This window comes from Diplotaxodon limnothrissa, linkage group LG3 (assembly GCF_057381915.1).
Source record: "Diplotaxodon limnothrissa isolate DT_005_m linkage group LG3, D_limnothrissa_male_GT1.1, whole genome shotgun sequence".
Classification (NCBI taxonomy): Eukaryota; Metazoa; Chordata; class Actinopteri; order Cichliformes; family Cichlidae; genus Diplotaxodon; species Diplotaxodon limnothrissa.
Window position 1 is genome coordinate 14,244,211 of NC_140598.1, and position 20,011 is coordinate 14,264,221.

The following is a 20,011-nucleotide window of genomic DNA, read 5'->3' on the forward strand; positions in this document are numbered from 1 at the left end:
AGGAATGGTGTGGAAGGTTGCAGCGTACGGACACAAACACTTTGTGGTTACAATCTGATTTTATTTTCAAAATTAAACTACTAACCTACACTGATCAATGATGTTAATGATCACATCTGGACTCACCCAGCCTTTCTGCAGTTCCTCACAGCTGGAATCAGTCTCTGTCGTCCCCGCTCTGATGTGTTGTACTTCTGCAGGTCCAACTCATCCAGAACCTCCTCTGACATCTGCAGCATGAAGGCCAGAGCTGAGCACTGGATGTCAGAGAGTTCCTTCTCTGATCTGTTCTCTGACTTCAGGAACTCTTGGATCTCCTGATGTACTGAGAGGTCGTTCATCTCCATCAGACAGTGGAAGATGTTGATGCTTCTGTCAGGAGAGATTCCATAACTGTTCATCTCCTTCAGGTTGTTGATGACTCTCTGGATGGTTCCTGGACTGATCTCTGTCTGACCCAGCAGACCTACTAAGAGTCTCTGGTTGGACTCCAGACAGAGGCCATGAAGGAAGCGAACAAACAGGTCCAGGTGGCCATTTTTACTCTGGAGGGATTTCTCCATGGCTCTGTTCAGGAAATCATCCAGAGAGGACTCGTTGTATTTTTGTCCCAAGAAGTTCTTCAGCACCTCTGTCTTCCTGTTGGTGTGACAGTGGAACATGTAGACAGCAGCCAGAAACTCCTGAATGCTCAGATGAACAAAGCAGTAGACTGGTTTCTGGAAGATCACACACTCTCTTTTGAAGATCTCTGTACAAACTCCTGAGTACACCGAGGCCTCTGTCACATCCAGACCACACTGCTCCAGGTCTTCTTGGTAGAACATGATGTTTCCTTTCTCCAGATGTTCAAATGCCAGCCTCCCCAGCTTCAGAAGAACTTCCCTGTCAGCCTCCGTCAGCTCCTGTGGACTCGTCTCATGTCCCTCATGGTACTTGTTCTTCTTCCTCTTTGTCTGAACCAGCAGGAAGTGTGAGTACATGTCAGTCAGGGTCTTGGGCAGCTCTCCTCTCTGCTCTGTAGTCAACATGTGCTCCAGAACTGTAGCAGTGATCCAGCAGAAGACTGGGATACTACACATGATGTGGAGGCTCCTGGATGTCTTCATGTGGGAGATGATTCTGCTGGACAGCTCTTCATCACTGAATCTCCTCCTGAAGTACTCCTTCTGGGCGTCAGTGAAGCCTCGTACTTCTGTTAGCCTGTCAACACGTGTAGGAGGGATCTGATTGGCTGCTGCGGGTCGGGAAGTTATCCAGACGAGAGCAGAGGGAAGCAGATTCCCCTGGATGAGGTTTGTCAGCAGCTGGCTGACTGATGACTTCTGTGTGACATCAGACAGCAGCTTCCTGTTGGTGAAATCCAATGAAAGTCTGCTTTCATCCAGGCCGTCAAAGATGAACAAAAGCTGAGAGACAGCCAGCTTCTCTGCTGTGACCTTCTGTAATGTTGGATGGAAAACATGGAGCAGCTCCAGAAGACTGTACTGCTCATCTCTGATCAGGTTCAGCTCCCTGAATGAAAGCAGAACCACCACACTGACATGTTGGTTCTCCAAGCCCTCTGCCCAGTCCAGAGTGAACTTCTGCACTGAGAAGGTTTTTCCAACACCAGCCACGCCGTTGGTCAGAACCACTCTGATGGGTCTCCGTTGGTCAGGTAAGGCTTTAAAGATGTCCTGGCACCTGATTGGAGCGTCATGGAGGGCGTCCATCTTGGAAGCTGTCTCCAGCTGCCTCACCTCATGTTGGGTATGAACCTCTTCACTCTGTCCCTCTGTGATGTAGAGCTCAGTGTAGATCCTGTTGAGGAGGGTTCTACTTCCTGTTTCATCACTTCCTTCAGTCACACGTTCACATCTCCTCCTCAGACTGATCTTATGTTCATCTAAAACCTCCTGCAGACCAACATCTGCTGAAAGAAAGAAAAACAATGAGACTAAAGAGAAAGAAAACTCTTCAATGTCTGAACAACACAAGAAGTCCAGTTTTCAGAAATGAGTCCATCAGCAGACAGATGTTCAGTCTTACTTTGTACACAGCTGCTCTGACTGGCTGTCTGCAGTCCAGCTCTGCTTCTGGATCTTTCTCCACACTGTGCAGAAGCTCTGATGGTGACACAGAAAAGTCACAGTGGAGATACTTCTGTCCACCTTTGATTAGACTCATTATAAAAAGGAAAACAAAGTTTGAACACAGTCATGTTTCCAGTTCACTGACTTACATTTATTCCATGGACACTCACTCTAACCTGAAGCACAGCTACAACCCAACATTGTTGAGGCCTCATCTCCTCCTTTCCTGACTGTAGAGGTTAAATATGCAACAACCAACAAATAAAAGAATTTGGTTCATTTCAAAGAAATTCACACGGTGACCAAGTAAAGTAACCGTAGTAAAGGAGACAACATCCCGTTGATGGTGGGATTATTTGAAAGATTTGCTTTGGTCACGTCACCAAATGCAGTTGAACCACCCGTGGATCCATGTTTGACCATTCTACCACTCTGAGCTCTGCTTTTGAATCATTTTATTATTATCATCATTCATTTATTCATTCTTTGGAGGGGGGCTATTTCCTAATGCCGCCCTAATAAGCTGATGTTCAAGGGGAAATATAACAGAAACTCTTTCAGTGTTATTCATTAATAAATTAACAGATAAACTGTGAAGAAGAAAAAACTGAGATTTAAAGGAGAGAGTGAGAAACTTGATCATCCATCCTCATAATACATGTTTATCAGTATCTGCTGTGACCATACTGCAGTAATAACTACAAGTCTACATTTCTGTGACTGTTGATCAATCACAGCAGGAATCTGAGCTCATCTCTGCACACAGAGCAGCTTCAGCTCTGGGATAAACTGCTCGCTTCACGTCCTTCTCAGCTCACAGACACTCATCCTGATATTTTCCTTTAACATTTGATGGTATAATTCATCTGAGTTTACACTTTATCTGCATAAATACAGAAAAACAGACCCAAACACCAGAAACCATCAGTTTCACCATGTAGAATATATTGTTGTTTCCTTTTAATTCAGAGAAAAACTCTGATTTGGATTTTCTCTGTTCTCTTTGCCACAGCCCATCCCAGCAGCAGCTGAAGCAGCTGACTGTCACAACACTGAATAACACTTTAGGAGGAATTTCAGAGGTCAGTAAAGCTCCAGGTTCAACATCAGTTAATTAATCATAGTTCATCATAAATGTGAACCTGGCTGGCACACATGTTAATGTTAGCCATTTAAATATTAGCAGTTAGCTGAGGCCACAAGAAGAAGAGGCCCTAGAAGAACAATGGATGATAAGATTAGATTTTCAAGACTGGGCAGAGACGTGTTTTCCTTTACTGTCTCTTACAGAGGAGGGAGCAGATACCAGACGAGGTCACGGAGGTACGGGGAGGATTCGCAGCAGACAGCAAGACTGCCACGTCCATGCGAGAGAGCGATGGCTACGATAATCTCTGTTTTTAAGATAAGATAAGAGATAAGATAAGATAGAACTTTATTAATCCCTCGGGTGGGTTCCTCTGGGAAATTCGACTTCCAAAAAGCACAGCAACGACCGAAGTTACAGTTACAGAATTGTTATATTATATATATATATATATATATATATATATATATATATACACAGAGACAAATATAAATAAAATATACAAAGGGGATAAATAGAATAAATAGGAATAAAAAATAAAATAAAAATACAATGTCTCCCTATATAATGTTGTACAGCCCATGTGAGGGTTATCCTCTCTGTGAACCAGATGCTTGATTTCACACAGAGGTCCACCAACTGAATTTGATCAGTTATGGAACGATTTACCTCGACAGGCTCCTTCACTCGCTGCTTTTAAACCTCCTTTAAAACACACTTTTACTCCCTGACCTTTGACCCAGTGTAACATGTTGACTCACTACCTCAGACAGCTTAAAAATAGTCTTTTTGTTTTTTGGTGCTGCCTAAAAGAACCGTGAAATATCTGTCCTATATACAGTTATGTTCATATATTTTTGTGCTACATCAGGAAACTCAAAAACATAGTTTTTAATATTTTAATCCTTATTTTTAAAACTTTTTTTGTCATTTTTCTGAATAACACTTTAGGAGGAACGTCTTGATGCATTCTCAATCATCCAGGAAAGTAAATCTCCAAAAGTTGATTCTCTTCATCTGGACGTAGCGTAAATGTGTCCCAGCTGGACTTTTGTCAAAGCTGGAAAGGCTCCTAAAGAAAGTTCCAGTCGATCCAGGAGAGAAGGACAACCGCTGCCTAAGAGAAAACCTGTAGCTATCCCATATGTGTCAGGAGTGTCGGAGCAGCTGAGTCGCATTTTTTCTAAACACTGGGTCTCTGTGGCTTTTAAACCCCAAAACACGCTGCGCCAAAAACTGGTCCACCCCAAGGATCGGGTCCCCCGACACAAACAGAGTAACATAGTGTACGCTGTTAAGTGCAGGACGATTGGCAGGATTTATACATCGGGGAAACCAAACAACCTCTGGCTACAACACAGAAGAGCCACCTCGTCAGGCCAGGACTCTGCAGTCTATTTACTCCTACAGGCCAGTGGACACTCTTTCAATGATGAGGATGTAACATCCCGGACAGGGAGGAACGCTGGTTTGAAGGCGGAGTCAAGGAGGCCATTTACGTGAAAAGGGAAAGACCATCTCTGAATTGAGGAGGGGGCCTAAGGGTACATCTGTCACCATCTTACATGCTGTGATTGCAGCCGTTCCCCAACTCTCTGTGAATGGGACTCATGACCATTGATCAGTGGTTGTTGATCAATGGTCATGAGAATTGCATAATTAAGATTAAGGAACTGACCTCACAGCCCATTGTTCCTTCAGTGGGCTGGTTTCAGTCATTATGCAAATGTCCTGTTTATAAGATTGAATCCTGCAGTCAGCTGAGACTGAAGGAGTCACCTGGATGAGAGACGAAATGTTTCTCCCACAAAACGCTATGTCCAGATGAACAGAATCAACTTTTGGAGAAAGAAGTTGAATCAGTATTTCAGCTTTAAGAGGGTATTTTAACACAAACATCAGTCCTTCTACTTAAGTATGTTTGACACTTTGTTTAATCATCATTTTTAATGATCAAATATAATTATGTTTGTTATTTGTGGATTTTAAATGTCCTTGACAGAGACAGATGATGATCATTATCCTGCACTGTGGTCTCAGGTTTGGTCGAGCTAGCACAAAGAATGGCTATGTTGAACTTCCTCCTGGGATCTACACTAAGAAGTGAGTCCAACATTAGCAGGGTCTCTTTCCTTTATCTGGATTCACTTTAGCATTCACAGTCACGTGAAGCTTGTTATTAACTCGATAAGTCAACCCAGGGTTTCAGCTGAGCGCTCACATGAAACACATGGTGTTGGCAGCATCTGATCAATCATATTCATGGAGACGTGTATCAGCAACAGAGCAGCTGAGTTTGCAGAAGGAAGTCAAACTAAACCACAGGAACAATATGAGGAGATTACACACGTAATAAAATACTAGCAGTAACACAGCTGCTGCAGACAAATCAGTCGTGTGATCGTGTGTGAGAGGAGAAGGACTGTAAAGGAGTTTGGTGTTAAAAGCTCTGTATGAATGTGGGAGACTTTGAAGGGCTTTAAAAAGGCCAATATAAAATAAAAGGCAGCAAAATTGCTGAGTGTGAAAGTCACCAGACTTATCAGAGCTCTGTGATTAAGACCTGTAAGAACACCTATTTGTACTTGTTGGCATTATATCAAACACACACGTATATTAAGCCTTTGTTTGAACTCTGGTTGAATTTGTTACTTTCAGACTGTGAAACATCACAGAGGCTGCAGCTGCAGATCTTTTATTCACCTGGAAATTTACTTTAAATGTTAGATGGAAAATGTATTGCTCAGTTTAACCAAAGTAAGAACAAGAATCCATAAACCTTCATAAAGACAAACATCTCCCAGAACATTGAGCTGCTGAAGTGTCACTGAAGGGAAAAACTATTTGTCCTCCTCCATCCAGCAACACCTGAAAGACCTGAGTGGAAGCTCCTCCCTACACTGTGTTTGAAGCAAAGCACAAAGGAGACACCTGCTGGAGCAGCTGGAGTCCTACAGACACTCAGCCTCTTCACTACACAAACACCTCCTACAACATCCACTCTTTCCACTCTGACTGCTGTGTTTGTGGAAACACTCCAACACACACCGCTTCACACACCAACATAGAAATGTGTGAAAAAGAGCTGAGCTGATATTAAACATGAGGATTTATTCAGAAATACAGAGTCAGGAACAACATCTAGACACACATTACCTCTCAGAGGCAGAAGAACAGCCTTTAAAGTAAACACCAACACCCTTCGACTCGTTGCTCTTTAAGGAAACACAGCTGGGTTCAGGTCCAGGAGATTCTGGCCTCTTATTGATCCTAAGAGAAAAACAATAAATGTCACAGCTTCATGAGACAGGAAGGAAAAACTGGAAATATTAAATTAAAGACATGATGAACAATCTCATAAAAATAATGTACTTACTCTTTGTCACATAACAGTCTTTTGTTAAAGTTTACAATAACACCCTTGCTTAGTCTTTGCTCTGTACTGCAGTACTTGCACTGGTTTCACTGGACAAGTCTTCATGTGAATCTACAACTGATCTGACATTGTGGCACAAACACAGTAAACAAACACTACGAGCACCTTGTTTCATGTGCAGTGGCTTTCTTCTCATTCTGTTACTGAACACTGTATGAAAAGCCTCTCACTGCCAGCATCCTTCCAGCCCCACGACAACAAGACCAACTCACATCTACACAACACCAAGAATTTTTCCCCTTTTCTTTGGAGAAACTGAGAAGCCAATAGGATTGTAGCTCAAACTTGCCCACAGTCCTGCTTCATCACTGCTCACTCCTACCTGTGTTGGTGCTGAGTGGACAGTCATAGCCTGCTGCTAGCATGAATGCTAAACGTACTGCTGTGGATGATCAGCAGAAAAACATGTGGTCAGTTTGACTGTTTGCTGTATTTAAAGTCTTTTTCTCAGTTCGTCTGTATTCAAAGTGCATTCGGGGCTTTAGCTGACAGCTCTTTGTGCTAACAAACTAAACTCTCTTAGTTTAAGCCAACAGACCAAACACAAAGCCTGCTGCTGCCTCCATGGGTTAGCTTGTGTGACTGGTGTTTACACCAATGAAATGTATATCACACTACAGGGAGTGCAGAATTATTAGGCAAATGAGTATTTTGTCCACATCATCCTCTTCATGCATGTTGTCTTACTCCAAGCTGTATAGGCTCGAAAGCCTACTACCAATTAAGCATATTAGGTGATGTGCATCTCTGTAATGAGAAGGGGTGTGGTCTAATGACATCAACACCCTATATCAGGTGTGCATAATTATTAGGCAACGTCCTTTCCTTTGGCAAAATGGGTCAAAAGAAGGACTTGACGGGCTCAGAAAAGTCAAAAATAGTGAGATATCTTGCAGAGGGATGCAGCAGTCTCAAAATTGCAAAGCTTCTGAAGCGTGATCATCGAACAATCAAGCGTTTCATTCAAAATAGTCAACAGGGTCGCAAGAAGCGTGTGGAAAAACCAAGGCGCAAAATAACTGCCCATGAACTGAGAAAAGTCAAGCGTGCAGCTGCCAAGATGCCACTTGCCACCAGTTTGGCCATATTTCAGAGCTGCAACATCACTGGAGTGCCCAAAAGCACAAGGTGTGCAATACTCAGAGACATGGCCAAGGTAAGAAAGGCTGAAAGACGACCACCACTGAACAAGACACACAAGCTGAAACGTCAAGACTGGGCCAAGAAATATTTCAAGACTGGTTTTTCTAAGGTTTTATGGACTGATGAAATGAGAGTGAGTCTTGATGGGCCAGATGGATGGGCCCGTGGCTGGATTGGTAAAGGGCAGAGAGCTCCAGTCCGACTCAGACGCCAGCAAGGTGGAGGTGGAGTACTGGTTTGGGCTGGTATCATCAAAGATGAGCTTGTGGGGCCTTTTCGGGTTGAGGATGGAGTCAAGCTCAACTCCCAGTCCTACTGCCAGTTTCTGGAAGACACCTTCTTCAAGCAGTGGTACAGGAAGAAGTCTGCATCCTTCAAGAAAAACATGATTTTCATGCAGGACAATGCTCCATCACACGCGTCCAAGTACTCCACAGCGTGGCTGGCAAGAAAGGGTATAAAAGAAGAAAAACTAATGACATGGCCTCCTTGTTCACCTGATCTGAACCCCATTGAGAACCTGTGGTCCATCATCAAATGTGAGATTTACAGGGAGGGAAAACAGTACACCTCTCTGAACAGTGTCTGGGAGGCTGTGGTTGCTGCTGCACGCAATGTTGATGGTGAACAGATCAAAACACTGACAGAATCCATGGATGGCAGGCTTTTGAGTGTCCTTGCAAAGAAAGGTGGCTATATTGGTCGCTGATTTGTTTTTGTTTTGTTTTTGAATGTCAGAAATGTATATTTGTGAATGTGGAGATGTTATATTGGTTTCACTGGTAAAAATAAATAATTGAAATGGGTATATATTTGTTTTTTGTTAAGTTGCCTAATAATTATGCACAGTAATAGTCACCTGCACACACAGATATCCCCCTAAAATAGCTAAAACTAAAAACAAACTAAAAACTACTTCCAAAAACATTCAGCTTTGACATTAATGAGTTTTTTGGGTTCATTGAGAACATGGTTGTTGTTCAATAATAACATTATTCCTCAAAAATACAACTTGCCTAATAATTCTGCACTCCCTGTAATGTGTCCTCCAAGGTGTTTGGTGGGAGCACTGAGTGAAACATAAGAGCTCTGGTAAAATAACAAACAGGGCTGTGAGAGCAACTGAAGTGATAAAAATACTGTTTAAAGATAAAAAACACTTTGATGTTCTCTCGTCACCTAACAAAGTCCAAACCCTGTGAACTATTTTAGCTTTAATAATTGTGGATTCAGGTATCCTGAACCCATCTTTGGACATTTGTAATTAAATATTTTAAAACTCCATCAGAGACTCCTGATGTGGCTGTTTGGAGAAGGAAAAGAGGGACAAAGTGGAGCGTCGAGCTGAGGCTTCATTCACTGCAAACCTACAGTTATGTTTCCTTATTTCTGCTGTTTGCATGTTCACAGCTGAAATAAAGCTGCCTCTTTGACTTCATCCTGTTGTGTTTGGGTCCAATCCTGCCTGCCACACAGCGCTACAGGACAAAGTCTAATATTTTTACCTTTTTAATGAATCTTTGGTCATATTTATCCAGGAAAACACAAACATGTAAAGGAGTCATCACAGGTCTCTGACCTCGTTGGTCCAGGTTCACCACTGAAGTTTGGAGGATAACCTTTGGACCGGTCACTCCTCACAGACGGACAGCTGGATCCTGCAGACTGTGACCTCTGACCTCTGCAGACACAAACATGTTTTATTCAATGATCAATTCTCTGATAAAGTGATTGAAGCAGCTGTGATCACACAGACTGCAGATAATGCAGCTGTTTCCTGTCAGTAACAGTCCTCTTAGATTAGAGTTCAGCTTTTTACAGGAAAACAAATGTCCCTGAATGCAACAGTGAGACACAGTCTGCCTGTGTGGCTGTGATAGCTGCCGTTAGGAGCGCTCATGTGTTTGCAGTTAGACGAGGAGATGTTACCATCATGGACACGTTAACAAATCCTGCAGCATCACGTGGCACAAACACTTTGTGTTCCTGTCATCTGCAAGCAACAGGAAGTTCATTAATAAAGGCGGGATGGAGACGCGACTGTGATGGTTCTCCTTCATCCAGCTGTTACACACATCTGGGCTCACAGGACGAGCCTTTGTCTAATACAGCAGCTGCTCTCTGAACACTTTTCTGAAGAGGAGCTGCACAAACCTTTGTTTGCTTTCTAGAGCAGCGTATCAAAGTCAAACTACCCACTGCTAGCAGCTGTTTCTATCATAGTTTAGGATCCAGATGTGTGAGGTCTAGATTTACACCTCTGATTAAAATACATAGTTAAAAACAGCCAATGGAGTCCAAATGTGTCTTAAACCAGATAAACTGACAGTTACAGCTGAGCCTGTGTGTCCTTGGAGACACTGCTCTGCTACAGAGATGCATTTTAGAAACCAGGAAACATCAAAATCATTTAAATCAGAGAGTTCTTGTTACTAACAGCTCACCTCTCTGCAGCAGAGACTTTGAAATTAATGAAGTCATCTTTAGACGCGTCACTCTTACAGGACACAGAGCTGGGTGGAGGTCCAGGCTGGTTCCTGTGAATAATGATGGAGCAGTGATGTGAGTGCTGAGCTGTGACATGGAGAAGAGTCATGGACAGTTAGAGATGGTCATCTCACCTCTGAGCTTTGGTCTGGCTCTCATGTTCCCCACACAGAGTGCTTTTAGAGGGAGGGGCTCCCTCCTCTCTGTCCTCACACTGATCCATGCTGCTCAATTCACATCAGCTCACACACACTTTCTACCTTCACCTGCAGAGGAAACACAAATCAGCCCAGCGACACACTGACTGACCCACTCAGCACCCACTGATTAATTCAGACACGTTTTAATCCCCAAAAGTTGATTCTGTTCATCTGGATGTTTTCAGTGGGAGAAACGTTTCATGACTCATCCAGGTGACTCCTTCAGTCTCAGCTGACTGCAGGTTTCCAACCTTATAAACAGGACATTTGCACAATGGCTGGGAGGTCATGACCATTGATCAACAACCACTGATCAATGGCCATGAGTCCCATTCACAGAGAGTTGGGGAATGTCTGCAATCACAGCATTACTAACCTAACCCTTACCTGGATGATTGAGCATCCAGACACTTTTTAATATTTTACTAATTTCTGAAGCTTTTTACCAACTTTGATCAAATTGGTCTGCTGTCATTTTATTGTTGACAAAAAGAGATTTTGAGTTTGAGTGTTGACGTTTCCATGTGGGACTGTTGCTGCAACACCAGGATGTTACTACAGAATACACTTTATATTGTGAGCACTTGGATGTTAGTCCAGTGGTCCTAAACTGACACACCTGCACCTGGATTCATTCTGACCAGATTTTAGCCCAACAGTGTTTCATACTTAATACATCAGACACAAACTCTGCAGCTGTCATTGTCATCAACTGCTACTATGTAAGGAGTTGTTTTGATCGAAACTATATGTGACGTAGCAGAAATATATATACACATGCAGCTTGTGATTTTTTTTTCAGAGCTGTGGGTGCATGATAGCACCTAACAGTTCTCCGTTCCCGGGAATGTAAAATAAAGATCATTTTTTGAGTTTGACCACTTTGAGCCCAGTTTTTCTTCGCCGCCAAAAGAATGCAAAGAACTGAATTTAATAAGACGATCAACTGCGCCACAACATTCACGAAAGCGAAAGTAAAAGCGACGGAAGGAAACGCCCAGAGAGGCGTTTGAGGGACGGTCAGAGTCAGGAACCTCAGAAACGCATCAGGCTGGAGTTTAATTCTGTTTTCATCTTTAGAAACATCTGGAAATAGTTATAAAAACGCTGCGTAATAAAGAAAAATAGTGTAGATTAGTTTGAGTTGTGTTTAGCTGAGCTGTGTCTTTAATCTGAAGTTCATTTTGTGGAGGAGCAGCAAGACTTTCAGTGTTACTCTCAGAGAAAGCCTCCCAAATGTCTGTTGTCTTAATAGTGGAATTATCTGGAAAATGAACCAGTTCTTATGAGCTGCTTTTCTGTATGAGCAGTCACAGCATTTTATACAGCGTGCTTCATTCACACAAGCACTTCTTTTTCTAACAATGACACTATGATGGATGCATCGGAGAGCAAGTCGGGGTTCCACATCTTGCCCAAGGATACCGTGGCGTGCAGACTGGAGCAGCCAGGGATCAAACCTCCAACCTTCCAGTTAGTAATTCTACCTGCTGAGCTACAGTCTGTACTTCCTGAACATCACACCCTCCTTTTGTTTCTTTATTTCCAGTAGCAACCAGGACCATAATGAACCCTGACTCCAACAGACACTCAGGATCCACCTGCCCAGTAAATCACCCGCTAACTGCAACTATCAGAGCCCTGACCTTCTGCAGAGACGAGTCACACTGAACACAGCAAGTGTCCCTGCTCTCAGATACAAAACCTGCCTTTAAAAGTTCAGAGTAATGAAATCAGCAGTTCTGGTTCTAGAATCTGTAGTCTCACACACATGTGCAGAGCACTTTTGTTGTTTTGGTTCACATCAGGTGATATTCTGCTGCAAACAACTAATGAGAACATTTTATGAAAGCTTTGAGTGTCCATCAGGATCCTGTAGAAACAGCTTCCATGTCAAAGATCAATATTCTGAATTCTGTTTTGAAAGAAAAAGATTTCTAGAAAATTCTCTAAAGAATTCACCATCTGTTTTGTTTTCTAAAACAGATGGTGTTTTAGAAGCTACCTGGTTTCTCCACCGGTTTTTCTTTATTTTTTTTAAGGAGGTCTGGTTTCCCCACCAGTTTTTTAATTATTCTAAGGAGGTCTGGTTTCTTCGCCAGTTTTTAAGGAGGGTTAAGGATGGTTGCTCCACCGAAAGGAGGTTTTTCCTCTGCCGCTGAGGGCGTTGAGTGTTTGGTTTATCCACCAATATGTAAGGAGGATAGAGCTCTCATTGGTGGGTAAACGCACGTGTGAGCGAGTGCGGGCCAGACGTGGTCTGTGTGAGTGTGACTGATTGTTGTCTTGTAATGGGGAATAAACTGGGTAATTCTGCCTTGAAAGGGGATGGAATACATTGCAAAGTATTCACTGGGCAGCACGTAGTATGTAGATCATTGAAGGAAGAAAGTAATGAATTTGTGCACAAAGCAGATGGAACAGTGAGTGTGACTGTGTCTGACGTCACTGTGTGTGTGAGACACAGAGAGGTGTGAAAGACAAACATCCAAACTCAGCCTGCAGTTCTGTTCTGTGATTCTACATTTGACTATCCGTTGAGTTTGGTGTGCACTTCTGCTTTGTTCAGATGCATTTAGATACATCACCTCCACTCTGGGTGGCTGTAGCTCAGGTGGCAGAGCAGGTCAGCCACTAATCAGAAGGTCGGTGGTTCGATCCCAGGCTGCACCCTGGCTGCATGCCAAATATCCTTGGGCAAGATACTAACCCCGTGTTTGCCTACTGGTGGTGGTCAGAGGGCCCGGTGGCGCCTGTGTCCGGCAGCCTCGCCTCTGTCAGTGCGCCCCAGGGCAGCTGTGGCTACAATGTAGCTTGCCATCACCAGTGTGTGAATGTGTGTGTGAATGGGTGGATGACTGAATGTAGTGTAAAGTGCTTTGGGGTCCTATGGACTAGAAAAGCGCTATACAAATGCAGGCCATTTACCATCTCCTGTCTTTCCTTCTCTACCATTGCCTCCTAACTGCGGATGGGCACCGGTATCTGATGTCATTATGGCACCGGGTCTGACATAAACGGTAGTAACCAGACTGAAAAGCAGTGCACATTTTGGTGCTTTTTTTCCTGAGATGTCATACACTTTGGATTCTAGCCAATCATTTTACCTTTCCAAGGATAGTAGGCGGGCCCCGGTACGTATGTTCTTTTAGAGCAGAGCGACAGATTAAAAATGCCCAAGGCTAAGCGGTCAAAGTCTGGCTGTACTTCACAGCAAAAGATGCAAACTCAGCAGCCTGCAACAAGTGCTTTAAGCTGATACTGTGCAAAGGAGGTAACACCTCGAATCTGGTGAAACAGGGTGGCTGTAGCTCAGGAGGTAGAGCTGGTCACCTACTGGTCGGAAGGCTGATGGTTCGATCCCAGGCTCCTCGTGCCAAGTATCCTTGGGCAAGATACTAACCCCAACTTGCTCTCCACATTCGGAGTGTGAATGTACTTAGAAAGCACTGAGTACAGATAAAGTGCTGGTGTGATTGGGTGAATGTGGCATGTTGAGTACTCTGGGAGAGTAGAAAAGCGCTATATAAGAATCAGTCTGTTTACCATGAAACACCCGGCGACGCATAGTGTTTTTTTTTTAAAGCCGAGAAATGCACCGTATTTGATAGCTTCCTGCAAGACCTCACACCGAGCACAACTACTGCGGGTGTGGTGCCTGTTATCGGACACGGAGTTAGCAACATCCCCCAAGAACCTGAAGAGGAGAGTCCTGGCCCCTAGCCCTGCCAGAGGAGCAGAAATGATGAGGATGATGACGGCAGCAGCAGCCGTTCTTCTCTGCGTGTGTAGCTTAATGTTGTTTGTGTGTAATTTACGTTGAGTAGGCTAACCACGTTATTACATTAATGTAAGGTGAACAAGCAAACACCATTGTAGTTACATGCTGCTGTCTTCTTGTTTGATAGAGTGATACCATATATGCCCTATAGCTGCACAAAAGGCTAACATTGTTATCTTTTTACAAAAAAAACAACAAAACATGAGCGGTTTCAGGACAAAGTTTGTGTTCTCCATTCTTTAAGCACCGGTTCCAACCAAAGGAGGTATCTTGTATCAACAGAAAAGGCTAACTTGGTTATCATTTTGCAGAAAAAAAGAGACTGCTAAAAATAAAAACATGAGAGGTTTTTGGACAAAGTTTGTGTTCTCCATTCTTTAATCACTGATTCGAGCACCGATTAAGCACAGGCACTGTTTCAAAAGTACCGGTTTGGCACCGGTATCGGATAAAACCTAAACGATACCCATCCCTACTCCTAACATGCCTCCTTCCTCCTCTTCCTTTTCTTTCAGCCATCAGTAGCATGACAGTCTTATTCATTATGATCCACGCATTTTATTTGGTAAAGCTTTAGTTCAGAAGGCCCTTACTAATGCAACACTCCCCATTTACCCAGGCTGGCACTTGGAGTACACTGGCTTGTGGCCCCTTGTGCCAGCATTAGTGCTTTCCTCCTTTCTGCTGCTCACAATTCACCGATCACACTTTGACTATTACCATTAAAGGCTGCAGAACCTGCGTCTGAAGCCTCTGGTTTAAAAGAGTTCAAATAAATAATCCAGCTATAGTTGTCAGTATTTCCACTGCTGCACAGGAAAAAACTTTATTATAAAATAAATAATAAGAAATAAACTTTATTTTTCAAACACAAGCTTTACACAACTTGTACGTTCACACAAGCACTTTTTCCATGTGTCTAAGTGTTTCCTGTCGAACATTCACCAGGACACCATGCAGACTGGCATTAAACCACCAACCTTCTGGTTAGCAGGTGACCTGCTCGACCACCTGAGTTCCAGCCACCTCATCAAAGTGACCAATCACATTAGAATCCTGTCCTGCTTTGGGCTCCGCCTCCAAACCATCCAAAGCGGGTTTATTTGCACCATGTATGCAGGTAAACTTAAACATCCATTCAGCTGCTTCAGAAGGAAAATGTCAGCTTGTGGTTTCAGTCACAGGAAACTCACAGGTTAGAGTCCAGCCAGAGGGCTGCTGTTGTTTATCTGTAAAGTCTTTACATTTACAGAAATAAATAATTATGTGGACACATCTGGATCATCAGCAAACATGAAACCAGGTGACCACCAGGACCAAGCTGACTGCTGACACAGAGTTCATACTCTAACTGCTAGCTGCTCTGCTAGCTAAGTTAACTGATGTTAAAGGTCAGAGTAAAGAAATGACGTGATGCTGCTGGGAGTGACACCACAGACTAGCAGCATTTAGTTACTCAGCATATAATGCAGTTAATCTGAAATCTCTTTTTCTCTCTGAAACAAAGTGACAGCAGACTGAGTCAAAGACAGAAACCTTATTGAAACACCAAATATTCCCCGGCTTCACTTCCTGATCCAGGATTCAAAGAGGACGTTGCACTTACTCAGCTTCTTCCCATGAACGTCTTCCCTCTGCAGCTCTGCTGTCTGGACCAGGTCTGTGTAGAAACAGAGACAATCTTCTGCTTCATCAGTCCTCTGTGTCTGCAGGCTGAAGTCACATTAAACACTTCACACCAGCAAAGAGTCTGAAGCTCAAAGGTCAAAGGTCAGCTGCTGCACCTTGTGTGATATTGTTTGGTCAATAATTAACCTGCAGCAGGTTTCTGCTCCAACTCCGACACACTGAACAACCCTGAGAACAAATTAGAGGATGTGGGTGTGTCTGCAGGCTGAAGTCACATTAAACACTTCACACCAGCAAAGAGTCTGAAGCTCAAAGGTCAAAGGTCAGCTGCTGCACCTTGTGTGATATTGTTTGATCAATAATTAACCTGCAGCAGGTTTCTGCTCCAACTCCGACACACTGAACAACCCTGAGAACAAATCAGAGGATGTGGGTGTGTCTGCAAGCTTCAATAGTATTAAACACCTCACACCAGCAATGAGTCTGAAGCTCGCAGGTCAAAGGTCAGCTGCCACACTGTATATAATATTTCAATATGTATACAACCTGACTGTGGGTGTGTGTGCAGCCATAAACAGTTTAAACATTAAACACTGAACCATAAAAGAAGCTTAAGCTGCAGCTCACAGGTCAAAGCTCAGCTGCTGCAGCCAGTTATGACTTTACATAAATCATCATGTTTTCCCTCTCAGCACTTGGGCTGTTTTGACTCAGCTACACTATGGCAAATGGCCAATGGTTCCACAGCTGTTCTTGTTGTGTTAGGGCTGAAAAGCCCGACTTGTTCTCCTCTGCAGGTCATCAAATGCACCACAGAAGTTTGTATTTGCAGAAGCCTGTGTATGTTTGATGGCTTTATTATTCTCTGTTCAAAGACAATAAATGTGGAAAATGTCTCATGTAGTATCAGCGTCATTTAAAAATGACTGCAAACATTTAGAGAACATGTGCTGCTGTTTGTCCTTGTAACAGGGCGGCCCTTAGCGGCTGGAAACACAGTGAGACAGACCAAGGCAAGTGTAGTGGAACAAAGTATTTATTTGCTATATGGCTCTCCTTACAACAATTAACTTGTCGAGCTTCTTCACAGCACAAAAAATCCACCTCTAATGACAACTGGCAGCCTTAAATATGTTCAGCTGTCACAGACTTAACCATTATTCCACTCTCAGGTAAATTCTTAAATCCCAACCTTCCACCACAGTATACAATATATTAATTAGAATAAATAAATACATAAATACATTTCCACATTTACATATTAATAAATATTTCACACTTAATGTTACACCAAACCCAATATTATAAAAACCCAGAAACCCAAGCACAAAAAGATTCACCACACTCTCTTTACCAATGGTCTCTCCCGGAACCTTTAAATGGTGTCTGGACCCCAGGGGAAACATTTGCCCAAACACCTTGAAGAGGACACAGGCAAGAAAGGTGAGTAATCATTAACTTACAAACACTTATTTGCACCACTTTTATCCCTAGATTTCACACACACGTTTGCATTAGTTTTCCTTACTGGTAAACCTTAATCACAATCTCAATCACCATTCTTCTCTCCTGACAGACAACCACCACATTCCTTGATGAGGAGCAGCTGTGCAGGATCTGAAATAAGGCTACCAACTGATTTTAAAATTCCCAATAAATAGTCAATAAATATTTAAACTTCTTGTGTGCAAATCCATGCTTAAAGTGCAATGCTCATAAATTGCTTGATAAGGTGCTTTTAATAAAGTGAAAGGTGTGCTCTAAAGTGCTATACATATAATATAAATAAATACAGTCAAGTCTGTCCCGTATTCAGTAAGTGAAAATGAAATGAACAATAAAAGGTGAATCAAATGGACCATTACGGCAAGGCTGGGATGGTCAATTTGGTAAAGTAAATCCGTTGGGCATCTTTCTTTGCCTTTAGACAATAATTCTGATGGCAAAAGAGCCAAACGGGACAGGCACAAAAAAAAAAAAATACAGTAAGGGAGTCCTCTTCCTTACATTTCCTCCTCCCTCTCTTGAGCGCGAAGTGCTTCAGTCCTCTGTCATCCTAGATAAACAATCAGCAACCACATTTGACTTCCCTGGCCTATACTGGACCGTAAAGTCATAAAGCTGCAAAGACAAGTACCATCCTGCAATGCGGGCATTTGCATCCCTCATGCGGTTCAACCACTGGAGGGGACGATGATCAGTCTCCAGAGTGAAGTGACGTCCCAGAAGATAATACCTCAAGGCCTCAATAGCCCATTTCATGGCTAAGCACTCTTTCTCCACCGTCGAATACCTCGTCTTCCTGTCGAGTAGTTTCCGACTCAGAAACACCACAGGCCTTCTTTCACCATCCACCTCTTGCTGAAGGACAGCACCAAGGCCAACTCCTGAAGCATCAGTTTGCAAGATGAATGGCTTGTTGAAGTCTGGACTGTGTAGAACTGGATGTGTGCAAACTGCTTCCTTGAGGTCTCTGAATGCTTGCTCAGTCTTCTGTCCAACGCACTTTGTTGGGGGCTGAGCCTTTTGTGAGGTCATTCAGTACAGTGGATCGCTCTGCAAAAGAAGGTATGAATTTCCGGTACCAGCCTACTAGACCCAGAAAACCTCTCACCTTCCTTTTTGTTGTCGGAACTGGGAAGGACTGAATTGCTTCAATCTTTCCAACCTGCGGCTTTATCTTCCCAGAGCCAACTACAAAGCCCAAGTACTCCACTTCTCTCTTGGCTATGGAGCACTTCTTGGGATTGATAGTCAGTCCAGCCATTCTGATGGAGTGTAGCACCTTCTGTAGGTGAATGACATGCTCTTCCCAGGACGGGCTGTTCACCACCATGTCATCCAGATATGCTGCAGAGAATGCTGACACATCTCTCAGTACATGGTCCATTAATCGTTGGAATGTCGCTGGTGCACCTTGAAGCCCAAATGGCATGACTTTAAATTGGTACATACCAAAAGGAGTTTTGAAGGCTGTCAGCTCTCTCGCTTCTGGTGCCAAAGCCACTTGCCAGTATCCTTTACACATTGCTCAAACTCTTATAGCCTCTGGTGCCTCCACCTTATCATAAAAGCCTAAACATTCACATCCTTTCTCTCACACGGCGCCTAAGCTACGACCTTGGCTCCCCGTTTATCTGCTCCTGCTGAGATGGGGCAGAAAACTCCAGTATGTTCTGTTCTCTTCTAATCAGACCAATAAGGTGATGACTTTCTGCAAACAGTATTTCTTATAACTCAGCAGTATAATGCATCATAAAACAATATCATTCATCCACAATAAATCAGCAGTCTAATGTAATGCAAATCAGTTTAACTAATGCAATAGTTATCATCTTCTTCTAATTCAGGAGAATGATGCAAACTAAAACTACATAATAATTCACAATCTTTAATTAGGGGTATAACATGGCATAAAATAATATTATAATCTAACAATTCCCCCTGATGAGCTCGTTAGAATAATGAGCTCACCAACACCCTATAATCCAGTGTCGCCGGGTTCATCTCTTCTCACTCCTGAGGCCCTTTGTCCCCCTGAGGGGCGAACCATATGTGAGATGACCTCTGTGTTTGCGCAGTTCAGATGCAAGAAAAACTATTATTCCAACAATAGCAGGTACAGATGACACTCCCCAGTTCTCCCACAGCTTTATTTTGGTGCTACCTTATACCCTTCCGACGTACTCAGACTAGAACCTCTGTCCAAGGAGCTTTTAGCCTTTATTTTATTGCTGCAGCTACCAGTGTCTTCCAGTTGGGTGATCCTCTGCTCTTCATTCTTCAACCTCAGGGGTTAGACAACCCTTCAGTCGTGGCACAGATCAGGGGATTATTCTGCCCCGATTTCAAACAACGATCTGTGTATCCTCCAGAAAAAGATCAGGAACGCGTCCCCCTTTTTGCCCAAGAGCCTCTCGAACTTCGTTGGTCTGGTGTTCCTGGATTTCCGCCAACCCCTTCATGGTTATTGCTGTGTTTATGGGATCCATCCTTTTGTGGTGACTAGCTGGAGCCCAAACGCCATGACACTTGGACCCAGTTGATGTCTCGGCAGTCACTGTGTCTGTCTCTGCTGCGGAGGATCCTCGCATATCTGTGACCTCGTCTGGTGTCTGTCCCTTTCTCTGTAAGAGACAGAAAACCAAAACACCTCTCTTCCTAACCCTAATA

At 43.3% G+C, this 20,011-nt stretch overlaps 1 protein-coding gene across 2 annotated transcripts in view; it reads right to left on the bottom strand.

The window, feature by feature from the left end:
• LOC146634600 (protein NLRC3-like) overlaps positions 1-15,962 on the bottom strand; it is a 720,577-nt gene extending 704,615 nt beyond the window's left edge. The window contains exons 1-4 of one of the 2 annotated variants that reach the window (XM_085377952.1): positions 15,816-15,962; positions 10,363-10,494; positions 2,032-2,108; positions 127-1,915 (exon numbers count right to left, since the gene is read on the bottom strand). In XM_085377952.1, the coding sequence (XP_085234078.1) occupies positions 127-1,915; positions 2,032-2,108; positions 10,363-10,451 (1,955 nt within the window). In that variant the 5' untranslated portion in view covers positions 10,452-10,494; positions 15,816-15,962. Of the gene's footprint in view, positions 1-126; positions 1,916-2,031; positions 2,109-10,362; positions 11,128-15,815 lie in introns of those variants that run through there. The other variant, XM_085377961.1, reaches the window with a different exon arrangement.
• Between the last annotated feature and the right edge of the window lie 4,049 nt (positions 15,963-20,011).